Raw genomic sequence first — 23,908 nt, 5'->3', positions numbered from 1 at the left:
CACGTGGCTGCAGAGACAAGCTTCATGGCATCACCTGATTCCTTCGCGACATCGCCTGGTTCCTTCCTGGTTCCATCCTGGTCACTGGCTAGTGACCCAGACTCTGTCCCCTCTGCTTTCAGGTACTCTTCATCCTCGATCCGCCCTTGGATCCACCCGGACACTTCTCTCCTGGTCGCTTGCAGCATCTTTCTCCAAGGCTCCACAGGAATCAGCGACGAAACCCAACACACTTTGACACCTATGCACCCGCTTCCTGTGGGTGAGGTAACGCATGTATTTCGGTACTCCTGTGGGTATTGACTATCCTAGTGTCCTAGTTTAAAGTAGCTTTTCCCTAGTCCATCCGGAAGTGTCCTAAAAGAACTAGTTTCCATTTCTTTCGTTCCCATTTTAACTCTATGGTAACTTGCGTGCGCGTAAAGACACTGCACGCGCATCCCGTGGGCCTCCTGCTCTCTATCCATTGGTAGTACAGTGTCCAGAGAGTGTAGAGAGTCCAAGATGGCCGCCTAGTAGGAGCCCTACACCGGAGCTCCCAGTGCTGGGGATCCCTGTAATGGAACTATCCCAGATAGCACGCATCGCCATCGTGAAAAAACAAGTAACTGGTTTTTGACGAGTAACTGGTTTGAAAAACAAGTAACTGGATTTTGAATAGGAACTGGATTTCTCACGTACCTGAACTGTTGGCAATCTCCGGCGACTGGACACCTACAATCTTCACCGGAGCTGTGGCGGAGCCCTGGACAGTGGGTGAGAGCCTGCTGCAGATGCGGGCGTAGCTGCACGACGTGACCGCCTTTGAGTTCCGACTGCCGGGAGACTGCCGGCTGGGGCTGCAGCTGCTAACGTGCAGCCCAGGGTCAGGGGAGAAACGCTGCCTACCACTGCCCGAACACACCGCTCGCGGGGCGGGCGCCTCGAGACTGTCTGACGGGTCTGCGAGCTCGGATGTGCAGCACTGAAGACAGTGTGAGGCGCTGCCTGCCGGTCTGCTGATGCCGGTGGGCTCCGTGAGGCGAGGCTGAGCCGAGCGGCTGGGAGCCTCCGCCCCACCCGAGAGTCTGTCGCTGTGGCCGGCGAGCGCTGTGGAGAGCGCAGAGGATTGTCCCCTGAGTTGGAGGGCTGGGGCGAGGCGGTTCGTGTCGAAGCTGCATCTGGCCGCTCTCTCACGCTGGACTGGTTGCAGCAGAGAGCGGGATGGGCTATGTGGCAGCGGAGCAACCTGGAGCCTCTGGGTTTGAGGGAGAAGTAGGGCGGCGGGTCGACTAGCTCACGGCTTGGCCGCCCCTGGAAGTCTCGCGCTGTGACGGCACAAGGAAGAAAGGAGTTATTAGCCCTGCCCCCCACCTGGAAATGCTCGAAATGGAAAACTAACAATCACTCATCATTGGAGTTTTCTTCTTGCTTTTAATGTTCAATCAACTGGAATAGTGGATTTGCCGCAGTACAATTGGGATTGGTGAATCTGATTTGGACAGCCTCAACGCAGCCTGACAGACCTGAAGGTATTTACAAGCACACTATTTAATTTCCATCTTGAGCATGCCGGCGCTAAACAATTTGCCCTGAAAGATACAAAGCTATCTGCTCACAAGCAATCCACGAGGCAGGGCGATCCTGTTACTCGTTTCACTCTTCTTTACCTAAGATGGCGGGGGCCATATACCGGAGCCATAAATCGCCTCCACTGCCCACCAATTGACCGTGAAGCTGCATACCAACGTGGTCACAGGTCACCATAACAGAGATAAGTCTCCCTCCTCGCCGTTCAGGAATCTAATCTCTCCCCTCCCCTCCTAACAACACAGAGGATGGACTAACGCGACCTGCCCCTGAAAGGGAAACTATCTCTCTAAGGCACGTCAACAATAGAGAAAGGACTACTTCTGGCTCCCTATAGGCTACCTTGGTGGCCATCTTTGAATAGTTCACCACTGGGGGGGCCATCTTAGACTAGTCATCCTCACCTACTACCCACACTTTTACCACTTAGAGCCTAATGCCCCGCAACCCCACAAGCTCCCCACCTCTTCCACCCACGCCTCTTCCACCATGGAACGCTTGGGCGAGCACACCTACAAAATCATTTACCCACCTGAGCTCACCAAAAAAAACGCCAAACGCTACAAACACAATTTCCTGAAGGCACACCCCGAATTACCGTGTGTGGACACCTACTTTTCACTGATCAATGGAGCCACGAACAACGATATCATCTTTTACACTCCATGTAGAGCACAATGGAGGAAAGCGTTCCTCTCCACTCTCACTATTCACACCACCAATAAATCCGCTCAGGGCCTAACTCTTTCTATCACACCATCCCTAGCATTCCCAGGCAGAGCCACAATCACCATCTACAACAATGGGACCATTCTATTCCAAGCCAATGATAGGAACCTTGACCGACTAGACAACCTATTCCCTACTTTCTTAGAACACATCGCCAAACGGCGGACCTCCATTCCGCACACATCAAGCTGCACAACTCCCCCCAACATCAATAATCAATATACCCCGCCTGGCACAATGCAACAGCGCAATGACATACACCTCTCCCACCCCCCCAGTGTTATAGTTAGTCACACACCTGACGCTACCCCCCCACACCCCTCACCCACAGACGAAGTTCAGTCCCCCTCATACATCCAACATACCCCTACCTACCCTTCCCCCCACCTCACACCTCACACCTCACGCGAGTCTCGCTGAACGCACCACCGATCGGAGGGTAACTCCCCCCCCCCCTGCGGCAGATCTTCTTCCCTCTCTATCCCCCCCCACTCTCACCCCTCACTCCCCCACACCACCAACTAGCACCCCCGTACTTGCCTCCTCCCTTACAATAACATCTCCCCTCCTCTCCCCCCCATACTCAGCCCCCGCTTCTTTCTTACCACCCCTATTATCTTCGACCTTCACTCATCCCTCAACTCACCGGCGCCGCCTCCCACCGACGACCCCACCATTACATCCCACCCTCCCCCTACATCACCCACACCCCTCGCCCACAAATTTTCGCACCCACCGAATGCCACCCCACCCACCTCTACCGCAGAGCCCTCCTCTAATGCTAGCATACCCCACCTCGCCGCCCCAAATTCGCCCCCTAACTCCCCTCTCAACGTTTCGCCCATGGCCCACATCACAAACACTAACCCCAATCCACCTCTTGACCTGATTTTATCCACCCTCCTACAACTCAAAGACGAGCTCCGCACCATCAAAGAACTTCTTTACACACCGTCCAGACAACATCGACCTCCACTGTACCCAACAGACGACGCACTCTCCCCATAGTCCCTCGCACTCAACTCTCTCCGCACTGGCCCACTATCCCCGCCCGCAACAACACCCACCGCCCCCGGCGTGCCCTTAATTCCCTGTCGGACCACGACTTATGCACCCTCCTACGCTCTTTCGGCCCAGGTCCGGTAAAGCACATAACCTCCACACACCTCCCCATACCCACAATTCTCACAAATCCCCTTAGGCACCCAACTCTAAGCAACAGAAGTTCTGTACCAAACAACCTCAGAAAAGTACCCCTATCTCTAGAACACTCGACCTCCCCTCTCACCCCCAGACTCAAATGCATCCTACTCAACTGCAGATCGGCCCAGAGACACTCCTCCGACATTGCAGATCTCGTCACATCAATGGATCTTGACCTAACCATTTTAACTGAAACATGGCTAACTGAAGCCTCCACGCCTATTATGGACATACTAGTTCCCCCCAATTACCACATCATCAGACTCGACAGGAACGGCAAGATGGGCGGGGGAATCACATGCATTTTCAGGAACAATCTCTCCGTCACCAAAGTCAACTCCCCCTCCCTAACTTCCTGTGAACTCTTCTGCCTCGATATCTCCAGCGCGGGCAAACCAGTATGTGCTCTTCATCTCATCTATCACCCGCCCGGGGACAACCTCATCTTCTCTCAACAACTCATGGACACTATTACCTCCAACGCTGGTCGGCAGATCACTCAAATCTACCTGGGTGACTTTAATCTCCACTGGAACGATCAGAAAGACGCAGTGGTGAATAGTCTCAAAACTTTCCTTAACGCGCTTGACCTCACTCAAATATGCAACTGCCCAACACATGATACAGGATCGATACTCTATCTCATCATCGCCAAAGAGGACTATACCCAACTGGGGGCAATCCAACCTTGTGATTGGTCAGATCACCACATCATCACCTTCTTTATCAATGAAAAAGTCAAACCTTCCCCTGCTCAACCCACCAAATCCAAGATCTGGAAAAGGGACATGAAGAAGCTGAACCCCAATTCCCTACCTCCCCACACCTACAGGCTCCTCCTTCCCCCTGCTGGCGTCGCTGATGTTCAATCACTGACGGACCTCTACCTCGACTCTATGACCTCAATAATCAACTAAGCCGCCCCACTGCAACTAAAGAGAGTCTCCACTAAGAGCTCGAACCCTTGGTATGACGGCAGACTCAACTAAGACAGGCGAGCTATGCGATCGGCAGAGCGCACTTGGAGAGCTGATCCCTCATCACTACATCGCAAAACGCTTAAGAACAAGAGAAATGCCTACTTTAGGAAAATCAAGCGTGCGAAATCTGACTTCTTTAGCCTCCAGCTTGACCAAGCGAAAAACCGACCAAGAAAATTGTTTGAACTAGTCAAAAGTCAAACAAAGCCGCAACCCTTACGATCAAACACTGCAATCGACATCCCACACAGTGAAGACTTTTCTGCTTTCTTCAAGCTAAAGACCGACAACATAAGAGCTGATCTCCTCAATGATGTAAGCCAAAACGCGGGTCACATCAGAATGTCTAACACTCAGCCTAAAAATAGCGCATCATGGACGTCCTTCGACACCTACTCTGAAGAAGCAATACACAGACTGCTCGGTACCCTGAAACCCTCTAATCACCTCACAGACCCCCTACCCGCTAATGCTGTAAAAGACTTCACCACCATGCTTCTCCCACTCTGGACCAAAATCATTAACAGCTCCCTGCAACAAGGTCTCATCCCGGACTCGCTCAAGGTTGGGCAAGTCACGCCCATACTCAAGAAACCTACAGCTGACCCGTCTGACCTAAACAATTACCGCCCCATCACAAACATACCCACCTTGGCCAAACTGCTGGAAAAATGTGTACAACTCCAACTAACAAAACACATTGACAAGTTTGACCTCCTCAACCCTCACCAATCAGGCTTCCGAGCGAAACACGGCACGGAAACGGCCATGACTCACATAATTGATGACGCCCTCCAAATTCTTGATCGCAATGATTCATGCCTCCTCATCCTTCTTGACCTTTCATCAGCATTTGACACGGTCAAACATGAGAACCTCCTGGAGCTGCTAAACACTAGAATGGGTTTATCCGGGACTGTTCTCAAATGGTTCACTTCCTTCCTACATAACCGGTCTCAGAAGTTCAAGATCAACAATGTGTTGTCCTCGCCTGTGCCAGTAGACATAGGCGTGCCACAAGGATCCTCCCTTTCACCCACACTGTTCAACCTCATCATGGAACCACTTGCCACCTTACTCCAAGCATCCAATGTATACTTCCATATGTATGTCGATGACACTCAACTTTACCTAAAGGTACAATCCCCGGAGGATATCAAACTCCTGAACTACACTCTTATAAAGACCCAAGCGTGGTTGGCCGACAATCACCTCAAACTAAATGCACTGAAAACGGAGTTCCTTCTGATATCACCCCCTGCGAAAATTACCACCACCCAAATCTGGCTCAATCACCTAACAGCACTCAATGTCCGGCCCACCATCGTGGATTCCGCGAAATCCTTAGGTATCACACTGGACGCAAAGCTCAACATGCAACAGCACATTAGCAAAGCAACGAAAGGAGCTAATTCCCAAATCAACACACTGAGGAAACTTAAACCCTTCCTCCCAGCCAAAGACTTCCAAAATGCTGTACAAGCCCTCGTCATCCCCCGCATAGACTATGGAATTGTGACCCTCAGTGGTCTCCCTCTAGCAACAACTGCACCCCTAAGAGCCTCCTTGAACGCTGCCGCGAGACTCATTACTGGCTCAAGAAAACACTCTCATATATCCCCTGACCTGAAATCCCTGAAATGGCTGCCCTTTGAAGCCAGAATACAGCTGAAAATTGCTGTTATGACACACTCGGCCGTACACCACAAGACACCCAACTACCTCACGCAAAAGGTGACTATATCAGGAGGTTCGAGATCCAATAGAAGTACAAAAAATCTTCTCCTGAAACCTCGCAGATTCCGGAAGGAAAAAACTTACAAACGCTCCTTCTTAGGAATGGCACCGAGGATCTGGAACGCACTCCCTCCCGAAACCAGGCGTATCTCCTCCACAGCCTTCTTTAAGAAAGAGGTGAAAGCCATCCTCATGGCTAAGTTCACCTGAACTTTAGTGTCTGCTGATCAGAGACTTCGCACCGCTTTGGTATCATTGGCTACCTGATTGTCTAATGTCAAATTATATCATATTATTCCTGTTTTCGATCCTTTTATTCTCTTTGCTTGCCATTAGTCTATGATGATTAGTCGATCCTATTATGCTACTCACTCACTAGCTATTATTAGACTATTCACGTTAGTCGGATGAAATTCGTTGTCCCTACCTCTTGCTCCCTGTAACTTTTAGATATTGTCATAGTTGGATCAAAGACTCATTATCGTCTTATATTATCGTTTACCTGTTTGTTTATTGATATTTTACCGGCACTTGACTGCTATCCGATCATGCTATTGAATTTTATATTGCACCCAATATTATGTTGCGACACCCTCCTGCTATCCTCACCCCTAGTTTCTGTGAAGCGCTCTGATATCTGTAAAGATCTTGTTCGCGCTATATAAAACTCTGAATAAATATAAATAGCCCCAGCGATTCCCTAGGCCTTTCCTTTGTTTGTGACGAACAAGTTACTTACCTTCGGTAACGATATATCTGTAAGAAACAGTAGTTAGTATTAGATTCCTTACCTTATCCGGAAACTTTTGCGTAGCAGTACCCCTGCGTGTCGGTAGGCGTCCCCTGCGGCTCCGCGTCCGTCGTTGGCGTCGTGCTGACGTCGCTGGAGTATATAGACGCCGCCTCCGCGCGCTGACATCAGTTCTTTGCACACAGCTTTTCCGCGCCAGAACACGGAGAGCCATGTAAGAACCAACACTGGTGCCATGCGAAACTAGGGCCCTGAAGGGGATGACCTTAACCCTATGTATCAGTTCGCAGAACGGGGAGGATGGGTGGGGCGGTAAGGAATCTAATACTAACTACTGTTTCTTACAGATATATCGTTACCGAAGGTAAGTAACTTGTTCATCTGAAAGAAACAGGTTAGTATTAGATTCCTTACCTTAGAATAGATACCCCAGCAATACCAACCCCGGTGGTGGGTCTGCAAACCAATACAGCTTACACCAGAAAGTCCTGTGCAGCGAGGCCCACGTAGCCGCCTGACAAATGTCCTGCAAGGGGACTCCCCGGCCCAGGGCAGTAGTAGCCGCCGTGGCCCGAGTGGAATGGGTCCTCAGCCCAACAGGAGGCTCCTTCCGAGCCAAAGAGCAGCACGCTTTGATGCACAGGACGACCCACCGAGAGATGGTCCGCTTATGCACCGCCCGTCCCTTCTTCGAACCCACGTAGCCAACAAACAGTTGGTCATCCACCCGGAACTGGCGAGTGCGATCCATATAAAATGAAAGCGCACGTTTTGGGTCCAGACGATGGAGCCGCTCTTCATCCTTTGAAGGATGCGGAGGCGGGAAGAAGGAGGGTAAGGTGATGGACTGCCCGATGTGAAAATCAGAGACTACTTTGGGCAGGAAAGAAGGTCTAGTTCTCAGAACCACCTTGTCTGGATGAATGGACATGAAAGGAGGTTTGACAGAAAGAGCCTGGAGCTCACTCACTCTCCTGGCAGAGGTGATGGCAACCAGGAAGGCCGTCTTTAAAGTCAGGAGACGGAGAGGACAGGAATGAAGTGGCTCAAAGGGAGCACACATCAAGAAGGTCAGAACCAGGTTCAAGTCCCACTGAGGCATCACAAACGGAACAGGTGGATACATGTGCGTGATGCCTTTCAAGAATCTCGTTACAATAGGGGACTTGAACAAAGAAGGTTGATCAGGCAGCCTTAGAAAGGCCGAAAGGGCAGAAAGGTAGCCCTTGATCGTGCCCAGAGCAGAGCCCTGCTGGGCAAGAGAGAGAAGAAAGAGGAGAACCTCGGAGAGAGGGGCAGAAAGAGGGTCCACAGCCTTTGCTGTGCACCATGCCACAAATCTGTTCCACCGGCAGGCGTATACCGACTTTGTGGAGGGACGCCTGGCTGCCAGAATCACATCACAGACTTCAGGAGGCAAGTCAAATGGCCTCAACTGTCGCCGCTCAATCTCCACGCATGGAGGTGGAGACTGGACAGGTTCGGGTGGAGGACCGTCCCCTGCTGCTGCGACAGAAGGTCCTCCAGAAGGGGCAGGCGGATCGAGGGACCGACTGACATGCTGAGTAGCTCGGGATACCAGTACCTTCGAGCCCAGTCCGGAGCCACAAGGATAACTTGGGCCCGGTCGCGCCTGATCTTCTTCAGCACTCTGGGCAGAAGTGGTATAGGCGGAAAGGCGTACAATAGACCGCAACTCCACGCGCGCCGAAAGGCGTAGCCGTGCAAGTGCCGTCTTGGAAACTCCAACGCGCAGAACTGATGACATTGCGCGTTCTCTTCTGTGGCGAATAGATCTAACCAAGGCTCTCCCCATTGCAGAAAGAGGCCTTTCGCCACGTCCGAGTTCAGACGCCATTCGTGATCCACCGAGCACCGACGGCTGAGTTCGTCCGCCCCGGCGTTCAGAGAACCTGCCAGGTGTTGAACCGTCAGAGTCACGCTCTGACGTTCCAGCCATTGCCAGAAACGCAGAGCCTCCTGGCAAGGGCTCCACGACCCCACTCCGCCCTGCTTGTTGCAGTACCACATGGCGGTGGTGTTGTCCGTGAACACCTGCACTACACTCCCGTTGACAAAGGGGAGGAATGCCTTCAGTGCTAGACGGATCGCCCGCAGCTCCAACAGGTTTATATGGAGCCGGGACTCCGCCGGAGACCACATGCCTCTGATATCCGCCTCTCCCAGGTGGCCTCCCCAGCCCTGGAGGGACGCGTCCGTCACAACCACGTGCTCCGGTTGGGGAAGGGAGAGGGATCTGCCTCTGACCCAATCGCGGTCCGTAAGCCACCACTGCAGTTGTCTCGCAGTGCCCTCCGAGATCAAGACATGGTCGGACAAGTTGCCCTGATGCTGGGCCCACTGAAACTTCAAGTCCCACTGCAGAGCCCGCATCCGCCACCGGGCATGATGCACCAGAAGGATGCAGGAAGCCATCAGCCCCAGCAGCCGCAGCGTCAACCTGACCGAAACCCGGGATAACGGCTGAAAGATGGGAATCAAAGCCTGTATATCCCGGACTCGCCGTTCCGGAGGATAAACCCGAAACTGCGCCGAGTCGAGTAGCGCTCCGATGAAAAGGAGCTTTTGAGAGGGACACAGGTGTGATTTCGGCACATTGATGGAAAACCCCAGCTCGTGCAGGAGGTCTGCCGTCATCTGAAGGTGGTGGACGACTGTCTGGGGCGAGCCCGCCTTCAACAACCAGTCGTCCAGGTAGGGGAAGACTGAAACCCCCAACCGACGCAGATGGGCTGCGACCACCGCCATCACCTTTGTGAACACCCGTGGGGCGCTGGTAAGGCCGAATGGGAGCACGATAAACTGAAAGTGCTTGTGGCCTACCGTGAACCGCAGGTAACGCCGGTGGGCCGGCAGGACGGGGATGTGAAAATACGCATCCTGCAAGTCCAACGCTACCATCCAGTCTAGCGGGTCTAGAGCAGCCAAGACCTGAGCCAAAGTCAACATCTTGAACTTCTCCTTCCGGAGGAAGCCGTTGACGTTCCGTTGATCCAAGATAGCACGTAGGCCCCCTTTGTCCTTCTTGGGTACCAGAAAGTAGTGGGAATAGCAACCACGCCCTACTTCTGGCCCAGGAACGTGCTCGACGCCCCCCTTGGCCAAGAGGGCCGTAACTTCCTCCTGCAGAAGTGTCAAGTGGTCCCCCGACACACGGTGGTTCTGCGGTGGCATGGCTGGAGGAGTGGTCTCGAAGGGGAGGGAGTAGCCCCTTCGGACGAGCTGCAGCACCCACCTGTCCGATGTGATTGCGCGCCAGCGGGAGTGGTGATGGCGAACCCTGCCACCCACTGGCGTCACATGGGCCTGAAAGCACGGACTAGGAGGATTTGGAGGCCAATGCTGCGGGGGGAGGTGTGGTCTGACCTCGCCGTTGTCCCCCACCGCCTCCACGGCGGATTCCACGGCCGCCACCGCGTTGAGAAATGTGTTGCGGCGCGTGGCTGGCAGCACGTGTGGGACCGCCCCTTCCTTGGCCACGAAAGGAGCGAAACGAACCCGCTTGCTGGCGCTGGGTCGAGAGGCCCAAGGACTTGGCCGTGACCCTGGAGTCCTTGAAGCGCTCCAGCGCGTGGTCCGCTTTGTCGCCAAACAGGCGACTGCCATCGAACGGCATGTCCATCAAGGCATTCTGGACATCTGCCGAAAAGTTGGCAGACCTCAGCCAGGCGTGGCGACGAATCGCCACCGTCGTGGACATCGCTCTGCCCAGCGAGTCGGTCGTATCAAGACCACACCTGATGGAGTATTTTGCTGCGTCTCGGCCTTCAATCATAGCCTTGCCGAGCTTTGCCCGTACCTCTTGCGGGCATTCTGGCAGCAGGTCCGCGACCGTATCCCACAGAGAGTGGGAGTAGCGGCCCAAGAGGCATGCGGTGTTGCAAGACCGCAGTCCCAAACTCAGGGACGAGAAGACCTTTTTTCCATACTGGTCGTACCTCTTGGATTCCCGGTCCGGCGGGGCCGACGGGAATGCGGTCTGGGAAGTCGAGGCCTGGATCACCAGACTCTCAGGGGTGGGATGGGTGGACAGGAACTTGGGGTCATCCTTACATGGACGGTGGCGTCTGGCCATGTTCCTATCAACAGGCGAACCTGAAGCGGGCCTGGACCACGTGCCCAAAAGAACGTCAGACAAGGCTTCGTTGAACGGCAGCAGTGGCTCCTGTGGGCATGACTGCGGTTTGAAGACCTCAGTGAGGATGTTAGGCCTCACGGCAGCGACAGGGAGCTCAACGTAAAGGCCTTGGCTGCCCTCATCAGCACCACTGAATAAGGAGCCCCCTCCTCCGAAGCCACGGTAGGAGGCGAGACAAAGCCAGGGTTAGGAGAGTCGTCCAGACCACTGGCGTCACCCAAATCACCTGTCCAGTCCACATTGTACTGACACTCGCGTGACAGAGGGTCCTCAGACCCCTCCCAACCCTCTCCGTAATCTACATATTCACCATATTCGGAATCAACAATGTAGACCGGCTCCCCGGGGTCCACAGGCCCCATCGGCGTCGGACTCTGCGTCGGGCGACGCCAGTCCGACTCCGCGTCCGGAGTCGGAGAGGGTATGGGGGCGCCGCCGCCCGGAGCCGGCGCCGGAGCACCGGCGCTGCGCGGGGGCGGCGTCGGGGGCAACCCCGATGGAATCGGCACCGGAGAGGCCGGTAGACCAGCCGGCGTCGACCCGGAGGTCCCTGCGGCGCCGGGGCCAGAGCACCCGACGGCGTCGAGGCAGGAGCACCCGAACCGCTAGGGCCCCCGGACAGAAGCACAGGGCCCGAAGGCGCCGTAGGCCCCGTCGGAGGAGACAGTGCCCTCATGGCCATGAGGAACTCCTCTATCTCCCCGGGCGTCGCGCCTTGCCCAGGGACCGTAGGGTATGGAGCAGGCCGCGCCGGCGACTCACGCGGAGCCGCGGGGGTGGGGCCACCCGAACCCCCGGCCGCATCGCGCGAGCGTCGGGGGTACGATGACGACGCCCCGACTTCTTGTGTTTCCTACCTGAGGAACCAGAGGAATGGTGACGACTTCCGGAGCGCTCGTGGCGGCTCCGCGACCGCTCCCTCGACCTCCGGCCGGACCGGGACCGCTCTCGACGCGGGGCCGACACCCGCAGCTCGAGTAGCTTGCGGGACCGCTCCCGCCTAGCTTTACTCGTCAGGGTCCGGCAGTCGACACAGTCGTCCACTGCGTGGTCGGGGCCCAGGCACCGGAGGCAGAGTCGGTGATGATCCGTGACCGACATCGTGCGGTCACAGTCGTCACAGTTCTTAAAACCGGGCATCCGACCGGCACCGTAAGAAGAATCAAAGATTCACCGAAAAAACTTTGGTCAAAAGACCGGAGTACTGCACTTCTCGGATCTGCGCTAACTGGCGCGGAAAAAAGAAGAACTGACGTCAGCGCGCGGAGGCGGCGTCTATATACTCCAGCGACGTCATCACGGCGCACGACGCCAACGACGGACGCGGAGCCGCAGGGGACGCCTGCAGACGACGCCTACCGACGCGCAGGGGTACTGCTACGCAAAAGTTTCCGGATCCAGACTGATGCCTGGGGATATTCTAAGGTAAGGAATCTAATACTAACCTGTTTCTTTCAGATGTGGTCCTTATACCACTATTTTAGTATATGGTTCGAAGTGCCCCATGGGCATTACTGTATTTTGTGCAACTTATTGTATTTTAATTAAGTATCTTGCCTTGTGTTGGTGCCTCTGACCTCAAAGAGTTCAGAGGATTGTGTTAGAAATACATACATATATATATATATATATATTGATAATACAACCTGTATGGTGTCCTTTCACTTGGTATTAAAGGGATTGCATATGGTAAAACAGCTGGCTTCACATGCCCTCTTGAGTTTAGCCTAAGACTGTTTTGTCCATGCTACCACTAGGATAGCTGGTCTATAAGGTTGACTTTACAACCATCACCATAAGGGTTGTTTGAACTGGTGCAAGGTGCTCACTAGAATAGTGAACATCATATACCAGGCCAACTTCTCACAGTTATCTTTGCACCACGTGGTGTATCGCTTACATTTATCTGCGTAGCATTTTCTTGTCTGCTTTCTTTTCTCTTTTAGACTTTCCATTGCTCGTCGAGGCAGGATGAGGTGACCAAATTCTACGTATTGAGGTGCCAAAATTCTAAGTGTAGTGTTGTTGGGTCCTGGTGAAAGATTTGACCCTGTTGCATTATCAACATGTCCTTGTCTGCTCTTATCTTTATGATTTGTACCTTGGACATTTCAAGCAGTGTTGAGTACCATGTCGGTCTTGGCCATTGTGGAGCGATGAGAATTAGGTTTGTTCCTGGTTGTCTTGCTTTTTCTATTACTCTTTGGATTAGCGGTATTGGAGGAATGGTGTATGCATATATTCCTGACCAATTTAGTGACAGGGCATTCCCTTTTGACAGGTAGTGAGGGAAAGGACCGGCATTTCCTGTTTGGTACTGTTGCAAACAAGTCTATCACTGGTGTTCCACATGTTTTGAGCATGTATTGTACTGTCTTGTCCTTCAATTCCCACTTGAGGAAGCAGCTGTTCTGTCTGCTCAGCAAGTCTGCTGTTGTGTTTGTAATCCAGGTGGGTGTATTGTTTGCAGATTGATGCCTCGAGCTATGCCAGATCTGTTGTGCTAATTTGCTTAGCGGAAATGATCTTGTACCTCCCTCTTTGTTGAGGTAGTCCATTGTGGTGGTGTTATCAGTTTGAATCTGGACATTTCTGTTTTTTAATTGGTTTCTGGAATGCCTTCAATGCAGGAATACAGTCTTCATTTCCAAGTAACTGATGTGCTTTAAGGAATCTTGTTTGTTCCATTGGCCTCTTACTTTCAGTTTCTTGAAATGTGCTCCCCTTAAGGGATGCGTCTGTTATTGTCACAGAAGGAGTTAAGTATTTGAAAGGTCTCCCCCGTGCTATGTTGTTGGATGCCCACCATTGTGTTTCTGCTTGCAACTTGTGCGTAACAATCACTAGATCCTCCCAACTCCCTGTGCCTTGGGACCAGTTGTTGGTGAGCCATTCCTGGAATGGGCGCATATATAGACGGGCATGAGGAATGAGTGGGATGCATGATGCCATCATGCCCATGAGTTTCATGACTCTCCTCACTGTCAGAGATTGACCCCTCTGGTAGAGGGAGGTTTCCCGTTTGATAACTTGTATCCTGTTTAGCATCAGGTATGCCCGAGCATTCCTTGAGTTTAGTTTTGCACCTAGGAAAATCTTTCCTCTTTCTGGCATTGTTGAGGATTTTTTGTTAATTCATGGAGAATCCTAACTGTTGAAGCGTGTGGATTGCTGTTTGAACGAGGCTGCAACATCCTTGCTTTGTGCTTGCTTTTATGAGCCCGACGCCCAGGTAGGGTTAGACGTGCATTCCCTCTCTTCTCAGATGTGCTGCGACTGCAGCTAGGCACTTGGTAAAAACTTGTGGTGTAGATTTTATCCGGAATGGCAGTACCTTGAACTGGAAGTGTGTTCTATTGTGCAGAAACCTGAGATATGTTCTCGTTATTTTTTTGTTCATAGGTATGTGCAGATAGGCATCCTTGAGGTCTATTGTTTTCCTGTAATCCCCTTTTTGAATTTGTGGGATTATCTCTTGTAGAGTAGTAATCTAGAAGTGTTGTGTTAAAATGAATTTATTTATGACCCTTAGGTCCAGGATTGGTCATGGTGATAAATCCCGTTTTGGAACCAGGAAATACAGTGAGTAATTTCTTTTGAAGAGTTCTACTCTTGGTACCAATTCTATTGCTTGTTTTTGAAGAAGGTCTTGAATTTCTGCATTTAACTGTTCGAGATGTGATTTGAGGAACTTTTTTTCTTGGTGGGTTTGCAGTTGGTGTTTGTTAGTTCTATGAAATTCCCATATTTTACCAAATTTAAAATCCATTTGTTTGTGGTGATTTTTCTCCACTGATGCTGGTATTGTGTAATCCATCCTCCCACTGTTCTTGTGTGTGGGTATTTGTCCGTGTTGGAGTCAATTAGAGCCATTTCTTCTTCCTCTTGAGGTTTGGCCTCTGCCTTGAAAGGGCTGCTTGGGCTGTTGCTGCCAACCTTGGTATCCTGTTTGTTGGCCACTTCCCTAGCCTTGTTGATGTTTGTGCGACATTTGCAAATGTTCCTCTTCCTGTGGGTTTTCTCCAGTTAAACCCACCTCTTTTGAAGGTTCCTCTTTTCTGTAGGGCTCCCATTGACCTTGGAGTCTCATTATCCTTCTTTATTTGTTTGAGTGATTCGCCTACCTCCTTTCCAAACAGTGGCTCTCCTGTGAAAGGTCTGTTAATGATAGAGGTTTGAAACTCCTGCTTAAATCCATAAATTCTTAGCAAGGCAGGTCTTCTCAAGGTTGTACCTGTGCACATTAACCTGCTGGCAGTGTCTGCTGCATCCAGTGCAGATTTATGGCATGTGTTAGTCATGTTTCTGCCTTCCTGGACAATAAATTTACCTCTTTTTTTGTCCTCCTCGGGGAGTGAGTTGACGAGTTCTTCGATCCTATCCCATTGCTTTCGTCCGTATCTGTTTAGTAGGGCATTGGAGTTTGCGATGCGCCACTGCGTCACTGCCTCCTTTTCCATCTTCCTGCCCACCATGTCCACTTGTTTGCTTTCCTTTTCTGATGGTGGCAGCTGAGTCTTTTGCGTATTGACTGTAAAGCCCAATTGATGGAGAAGGTCTTATGTAGACTGAGTGTGTTGCAAACAGTTTTTGTGTGTGTTGGCTTTGACGAGCCAATCGTCTAGATATGAGAAGACATGAATCTGCTGTCTTCTGAGCTACAACTACTGCTAGACATTTTGAGAATACTCTGGGTGCAGTAGTGTAGGAAGCTGGCTCTGTATATACTATACCAAAATTAGGTATAGTGTGCACAGAGTTCAGTGGAACCCCAAAGGTAGGCAGAGGTAAAAGTTGATAGCACATTACTCTATTTGTGGTAGTGTGGACGAGCAGCAAGGCTTTATCAGAGGGTAGTGTTAAGCATTTGGTGTACACACTCAGGCAGCAAATTATGTCACACACTCAAAGACTGAACTCAGAACAAATTTGTTAGTATAAAAATATTATTTTGTTATATTTATTTTCTAGAACAAAGCAAGCCTGGCACAGGTAAGTGTAACAGTACTTTTCAAAGCAAGTTGAATAATAAAAGCAAGCTGATTGAAAATGACTTTGCTACAGATTTGTAAATACTTTGAATACAGTTGAAATTACTGTTAGATTACTTTTCATTACTTTGAAGATTACTTTATGGATTACTTTTTCTACTCAGTGTGATATGCCTACATATCACACTGAGACATTTCCTAGAGAAAATGTGAGTAAAGCAGTTTTTAGATATTTGCAGTTTTTCAAATTCTAATACAAAACCAACTACACACTTCGCACAATTTTCAAGAAAAGCAGCCAAAAGCAATCCGATGGAAGGAAATTAAGTTATCGGTTTTCAGGTAAGTAGTCAATTGTGGGAGTTGGTATTCTGGGGTTAGAACCAGGGTTCTTCCAGGGTCAAGGATGCACTCTTGAAACACCCTCAGCACCACTAGGGCGGCCGGGTGAAGAGTGCTGAGGCCCAATGTTATCCATTGGGGGATAGGGGACCACCGTTAGTTGCTGCTCACAAGCAGGCCACAAGGTTGTGGGAGCAGAATCTTTCCTATATGAGACAAGTTTACAGTGCACAAGATGGAGTGAATCAGGTATCAGATTTTCTGTGAAAGCTCCAACATAAACATGGAGCACAGAAATACACTTACAGATAAAATAGTAGAAAAATATTGCCTTAGGCACCAAGCAAAACAAGACCGATAGGATTTTCAGAACATTGACTGAACTGAATTGCTTCTAGGTATGTGCCATGTATGTGCAAGCAGATAGTTCAGTTCAAAACAAAATAAAATTAAATGAAGGGTTAAATGCTAAGCTAAAGATCAACACAAACACATATTTTGATCTGGGGCAACCTGTTGCAGATCTGTAGCGGATAACAGAAAACTAACAGGAAAGTGACTGCTCTGATTAACTGTGTCTAGAAAAGCAAGAGACATTACAAACTGAAATCCGCTCCATTCTGCTTTCTCCCTCAACCTCCTACTCTTCCCATATCCCCCACTTAACTATTCTCAACCACACTAAAAAATAAGCTGACACCCCCATTGCTTCCACTTTACCTCCTCCACCTGACGCCCCACCTGTACTCAACGATGCAAAGTAATTATTCAGATTGTTTTATTCAGACATTCATCCTTATATTTACATTCTTCTTCCTCACCTTCAACTCTAAACACAACCTACGTTTATTCGTAAACTCTTCTGCATCCTCTCAAGTGTAAAAAATCCATATACAAGAAGCATCTGCTCATCTATCAAATGATATCAGACTCTAGTGCTGACCTGCTATTCATCACTGAAACCTGGTTAAGTGATAATTCAGCAAGCATCATAAATGTAGCCATAACACAGAGGTAGAAAATACTCCTCACAAATGTTCCTACTAGTCACAGTAAACAATACACTCTACCTATCAAATCCATCTGAGATCATTCTGCCCCGAAATGGGTCACTACTCATGTAATGCCCTCCAGTTCTTACCTTCACAGCCTCATTCCTTTCTATTTGCAGAACCCTTCCCACAAAATTCCCCGCACCATGCTCTATTTGCATTCTTCCTGGACTTTGCCTCTGAGATCACAATGAAATATTTTTTTAATTTTGTACATAGGGAAAACTTCAAAACCGTTCTTGACAAATCGAACTGTGCCAGACTAAAAGCCTCTTCTAACCTAGAATCACTCCACCCAGTTCAACTGGATGCTACATGTTCAGCTGGACACATTTGATAAAATACCTTCATATCATATTCTCATAGACTGAATGGCATCCTCTCACTCAACATTAAAATAGCTCAGCAGCCTTCGCAACCAGCACAATCATCAACCACTCTTTGGAATTAGCAATTTGATCAAAAGAACTCGCACCCAACACCCTGTCAACTATGCACTCCGATAAGGGGGCCAATGAACCAGAGTGCTATGTGGCAATACCAGGGGTATTAATTGCTATAACATTCTACTACAATAAAGGATATAAAATGGTAAAAAGTGGATGAGAGTAATTCTCTCTGGAAGACAATGGGAGCTCAGCTACTGAATCACACTGCCACAGAGTCTTCTAAACTCGAGCTTGGAACAGCTAACATTCAAATGAGTAATCTCTGAAAAGGAGAAGGCATTACTTTTTCAGTGCAGTCAAATAATCAGCTTCATTCTGGAGGCGGCTGACCTGCTTTTACTGAAAGTCAGAGTAAAGAGCAACCATACAGATAAAATTACAATTTACATTTTTTATGGGGATCAATGAGACATGGCTTTGAAGATGCCAAATACGGAAAAAAAATACTTTTCTGATGGCATATAAAAAGTGCGCAAGAGAACCACTACACATCCTTCCTGCGCTAGTACCTGGGCTAGTCTATTTACTTTTAGTGCCAGCTCCCACCACAAACTGTTTGATATAAAATACTAATAAAGCATTATTACTTGAATTCAGTATAGGAGAGTTAAGTTTGCATGGAAAAGCTGTCAAATGTGAAAATGTTAAACATATGATTTTAAGATGATTGCTTACCTGTCTGAGTTCATCTGCCATAAAGAAAGATGGTGCATTTGCTTTTGGCTGCATATATGCAACATGAGGTGCAGTGGGAGGGTAGATGTGATAGTTTGGAAATACCTGAAAAAACAAAACCAAAGGCAAATTTGTCTTTCTTTGGATTTTTGTTTAGGAATGCTACAATTAATTGTACCATAAAATCTCATACATGTTTGTTCATGATTGAATTGCTACAGTTGCCTTCATGTTAACACAGGTGATGCTTTCCCTCCTTCTGTATTATGTTTTTTTTTTATTTACGCATATGACAAAACTGTCCTTTGTTATAAAATAAAAATTTTAAAAAGGGAAAAAACTGGCATAGATGAGCTCCTCGACTACATTCTTTTTTGGTGCCTCCATTTTGTAGGTACTACTCTGAAAAAAGCAGTTGCAAACAAGAGCACACTGTCCTCCAAAACATTTTCTCACCTTAATTTTAGGGACTGCTCTTGAAATGTTCAAGACTGCAACCAACCAGGTGGTGCATCTTGAAATGAAGATCACTGAAAAGGGTGTCCCATGCCTGATGCATCTTGACTTAACACACTCAACACTAATACATAATAACCTATATATTTACGTGGCCTTCACTAGTATCAAAAGGTTTACCTCATACACCTCTAAGAGTAAAGAATTGGGGAAGATACACTAATCGGGATGCATGTTCCATTCTATCACCTGTTGTGTTCATCAAGACTCACCCCAGTGCTATCTAACCTACAAGGGGTCCCACGTGAATTGCTTGTGAGTCAAATATATGGTGCTATTTCCACAACTGCATTAACGCATCTTTAGCCAACATCATCCTTAAGTTCAGATCACCCCTAGAAATCATCCAAATGTGGATGTACTTCAATTACCGGAAGTGAACCCAAACAGAACTGACTTTTTCTTGACCTACAAAATCAAGGAGCAGCGAGATTTAAAAATAAAACTGCAGGTTGTTTCCCTAGTGCTCAATCTGCATTTTCATTTACACTTACTCAACCTTCAAGGAAATCTGTATTGTATTTGCATTTACTGTAAAAAGAGCTCAGTCATCCTGGTTCCAGATCAAATTTCACCAAAACAATTACGCCTTTTCCTACCACAAAAATACATTTTACTCTACTGTACATGCTTTCGTACTTCTGCATATCAACAAGCAAGGACAATCTGCAGTTCAACAGTATTCCAGAGTCTACCCTGACATTCATGAGACTGTATGCAAGAGTGCGGCCAGATTGGATACTATCCAAGGAAACCTAAAGCATACCTCCATTCCGGTAGAGGTAGGCTGATTCCTACTTTCAGCACAAATTATTTTCAAAACAGGCAGTGTGATCTACAAGATCAGAAATATACTCTTTTACAACAAGCATGGCCACAAAGGCTATGGCAGCTGTCAAAGTCGCAGTAATGGACAATTACTTCCTGATAAAGAAGGGGGTGTGGTGTTTGACCATTCGCCAAATTGAATCTCAACAGGGGGTAGGCATTCACTGCTAAGAAGATTACCTTAGACTGCAACACATTAATGAGCAGAATGGACCGGTCTTGACTCACAAGGCACCAATGAAGAGTTCCTAACTAAATATGCTCTCTTGTTCAGAGTTAAACTTAAAATCATAGCGGATTGGAAGAACCATTTTTTCTTGGATTCCTCAAACTGTGCATCTTGGCGGAAGGTAGAGGGTGTGTAAAATAAAACAAATCTGTGTTTGTAATGCGCAAACTACTCACCCTTATGGGTCTCAAGGCGCTGGGGGGCCGTCGTGGAAATTAAGTGAGCTAGTGCCCAGAGTCACATGGTGCTGAGCTAAGCTGGTGCCGGAGCCAGGGACTCTGTGCTTTTGAAGTCAGCTGCCCTGGCCGCTGCACCACACCTCTCCACTGTGTGTGACTGTGCTGCGACCCAGGGATGATCGCGTCACCATCTAGAAGTCCCTGCCGCTCTCAGGGAGGCGCAGACTGGGCCTAATCCTACTCGTCAGTCCTATTCCAGGAACAGGTTCAAAGAAGCCAATGCCCTGCTCTTGATGTTGCAGCAGTCTTCTACGAACCTCAAAAGGAGTCAGCTGGCGCCTTTGAAATGAGAGATGCTTCATCTTCAATACATCATGAGACTTGGTCCCCAACCTGGTTTACTCCGCAGATCACTGCTGAACTCCTTTAGGCACTTCAATTCCGGTGACTCTCTCCTAGTCTTGGGGGGTGAGGGGGGATCTTCCTAGGATTACCCTCTCGACCACTCAAGATGGGGTCTTCCCCGTCTGGGAGAAGTGTTCGGATGATTGTCCTCTTTCTTTCTTTCTGTTGGGGGCTTCTGGGCAGCCTCTATGAGAGGGGACGGTACACTCACAGACACCTGGGGAGGGTGGGGCAGTAGGGACTGGGGGCCACTTTGGTTGCCTCACCTTGGCAGAGATAAGGAATCAATGGGCAACTCCTCCTGAAGCTTTCGTTTACTGAGGACCCTTTGGTGCCCCACCCCAGCACTTATCCAACATTCATGAGAGCCTCAGCCACACAGTTGAATCGCCACAGCCAGCCCTACTCCCCTCATGTTGGTTTTCTTGACTGGTTTGGACAATTGGTGTTCAGCCTGCTGTCCATTGTATTAATTTTGATTTCAGTACTTCTAGTTTCCCTAGTAAGTTTTATTCCAGAGCTGGCACCTCTCTTACCCATCTCCAACAGAGGCACCCTGCACCCGATAGGACACTGGCCCCAGACCCACAATTGGGAATGAATGGAGGCTTTACATGCTTGATGATCCTAACCCAGACAGAAAAAATGACCTTCTGGAACATCAGGGGGAATGAAAACACCACCCCGCCGATATAAAATCCACTCTTTCCTGAAGCGCAGAAGGGTACACATTGCACTACTACAAAAATATCATATTACACAATTCAAAGGGTATAGACTCCTGAAGCAGTGGGGGGGGTGGGTCAGCAGCCCTACATGCCAAGAACAGATGCATACTGGTAAGTAGCATATTCCGTTCGAGGCATGTGGGCTGCTGAATTCATATCTGTGCATAGAATGTATAGCAGTTTCTCCCTTAGCGGTGGCTACCTGTGCCAGCTGCAGCAGTCTGAAAAAGTGTTTTTAGAACAGCCTGTCCTACAGCTGCCTCCTGTTTGGAATGTACATCTACACAATAGTGTTTTGTGAATGTATGTATGGTAGACCATGTGGCTGCTCTACATATTTCCTCTAGAGGAATATTCCCTATGAAAGCCATGGATGCCCCAAGCTTGCGTGTAGAATGCACCCTTGGGGGAACTGTTAAAGTGGGTTTTGCTTTGAGATAACATATTTGGATGCACTTAACTATCCATCTGGCTAACCCAGATTTTGAAATGGGGTTGCCCTTGTGCTGTGGTGAGAAGGCAACAAACAACTGTTAAGTTTTTCGAAAATCTTTAGTTCCATCAATGTAGTATAGAAGTGCTCTTTTGACATCTAGTGTGTGTAGAGCCCTTTCAGGTACTGACTGTGGATTTGGAAAGAACACTGGCAGTTCTATTGTTTTATTGATATGAAACTGGGATACCACCTTGGGCATGAACTTAGGGTTTGTTCTAAGAACTACCCTATTGGCATGCATTTGGATGAATGGCTCTTGAATAGTTAGGGCTTGTAGCTCACTAACTCGTCTAAATGAAGTAATTGCCACTAGGATCGCCACTTTCCATGTTAAAAATTGTAATTCGCAGGAATGCAATGGTTCAAATGGTGGTCCCATTAGTCTGGTTAAAACGACGTTAAGGTTCCAGACAGGTGAAGGTGGGTGTTTTGGGGGGATTATTTGTTTGAGTCCCTCCATGAATGCCTTAATCGCAGGTACTCTGAAAAGCGAAAGATGCTGCCTGTTCTGAAGATAAGCTGCAATGGCAGCCAAGTGTATTCTTATAGATAAATAAGCTAGATTGCAACGATGTAGGTGCAAAAGATAGCAAATTATATTTTGCGTTGAAGCATCTAGTGGGTTTACGTCATTGTTATTGCAGTAAATGACGAAACGCTTCCATTTTGCGGCATAGCAAGCTCTGGTTGTAGGTTTTCTTGCCTCCTTGATAGTGTTCATACAGTCAGGAGGTAAGTTCAGGTACCCAAACTCTAAGACTTCAGGAGCCAGATTGCAAGGTTCAGTTGTTGCGGATCTGGGTGTTGTATGTCTCCATGGCTCTGAGTGAGTAGAGTGGGCGTTAGCTGAAGTCTTTGATGAGGTACCACGGAAAGTTCTAGGAACGTTGTGTACCATGGTTGCCTGGCCTATGTTGGAGCAACTAGGATTAGTGTCAGTGAATGCTGGTGTAGTTTGAGTGCCACTAGCGGTAGTAACGGTGCTGGGGGAAAAGCGTACGCAAATCTGCCTGACCAGTTCATCCATATCGCATTGCCCTGCGACAGCGAATGTGGGAACCTGGCGGCAAAGTACCGGCATTTTGCGTTTTCCTTTGTGGCGAACAGGTCTATCTCTGGTTGTCCACACCGTTGGAAGTATGGTTGGAGCACTGTGGAATGAATCTCCCACTCGTGCAGCTGTTGGCTGTGTCTGCTGAGCAGGTCCGCTACTTGGTTGTGTTTGCCTGGGAGGTGTTCCGCCATGAGAAAAATGTTTCTTTGGATGGCCCACTTCCACATGCTTTGTGCTAGATGTGATAGCTGTGGGGAGTGTGTTCCTCCCTGTTTTTGTATGTAGTACATTGCTGTCATGTTGTCCGTCCGGATCAAAACAACTTTGCTGCATAAATGTACTTTGAACGCTTTCATTGCCAGAAAAATTGCCATAATTTCCAGCAAGTTGATGTGCATTTTCCTCTGTTGTGCTGTCCATATGCCCTGTATTGTGTACTGAAGGACATGGGCTCCCCATCCTATGAGAGATGCGTCCGTTGTTAGCACTATTTGTGGTACAGGCTCCTGGAACAGTTTTCCCTTGCAAAGGTTTTGTGGGTTCCACCAATGCAGAGAGTTGTATGCACGACTGGTCACCAACACTAGGTCTTTCAAATGTCCATGAGCCTGGTTCCACTGCCGTGCTAAGCACTCTTGTAGCGGGCGCATGTGTAGTCTGGCGTGAGGGACTATGAAGATGCACGAGGCCATCATGCCTATGAGTTGCATACACACTCGGGCAGAGAGCGAGTGTTGGGACTTGAACTTTTGGATTAGGAGCTGCATACTGTTTATTCTTGCAGCGTTCGGGTATGCTTTTGCTGTCAAGGTATCCACTGTTGCTCCCAGGTACTG

At 49.0% G+C, this 23,908-nt stretch overlaps 1 protein-coding gene across 2 annotated transcripts in view; it reads right to left on the bottom strand.

Annotated features, from left to right (window-relative positions):
- Positions 1 to 23,908, bottom strand: part of PAN3 (poly(A) specific ribonuclease subunit PAN3) — a 1,108,727-nt gene that overhangs the window by 715,222 nt on the left and 369,597 nt on the right. For both annotated transcript variants that reach the window (XM_078657124.1, XM_078657125.1), the window contains exon 9: positions 18,638 to 18,742. In XM_078657124.1, coding sequence (XP_078513250.1) covers positions 18,638 to 18,742 — 105 coding nt within the window. The remainder of the gene's footprint in view (positions 1 to 18,637; positions 18,743 to 23,908) is intronic.

This window comes from Lissotriton helveticus, chromosome 8 (assembly GCF_964261635.1).
Source record: "Lissotriton helveticus chromosome 8, aLisHel1.1, whole genome shotgun sequence".
In the NCBI taxonomy this organism is placed as follows: Eukaryota; Metazoa; Chordata; class Amphibia; order Caudata; family Salamandridae; genus Lissotriton; species Lissotriton helveticus.
This window is presented reverse-complemented; position numbering and strand designations above follow the sequence as displayed.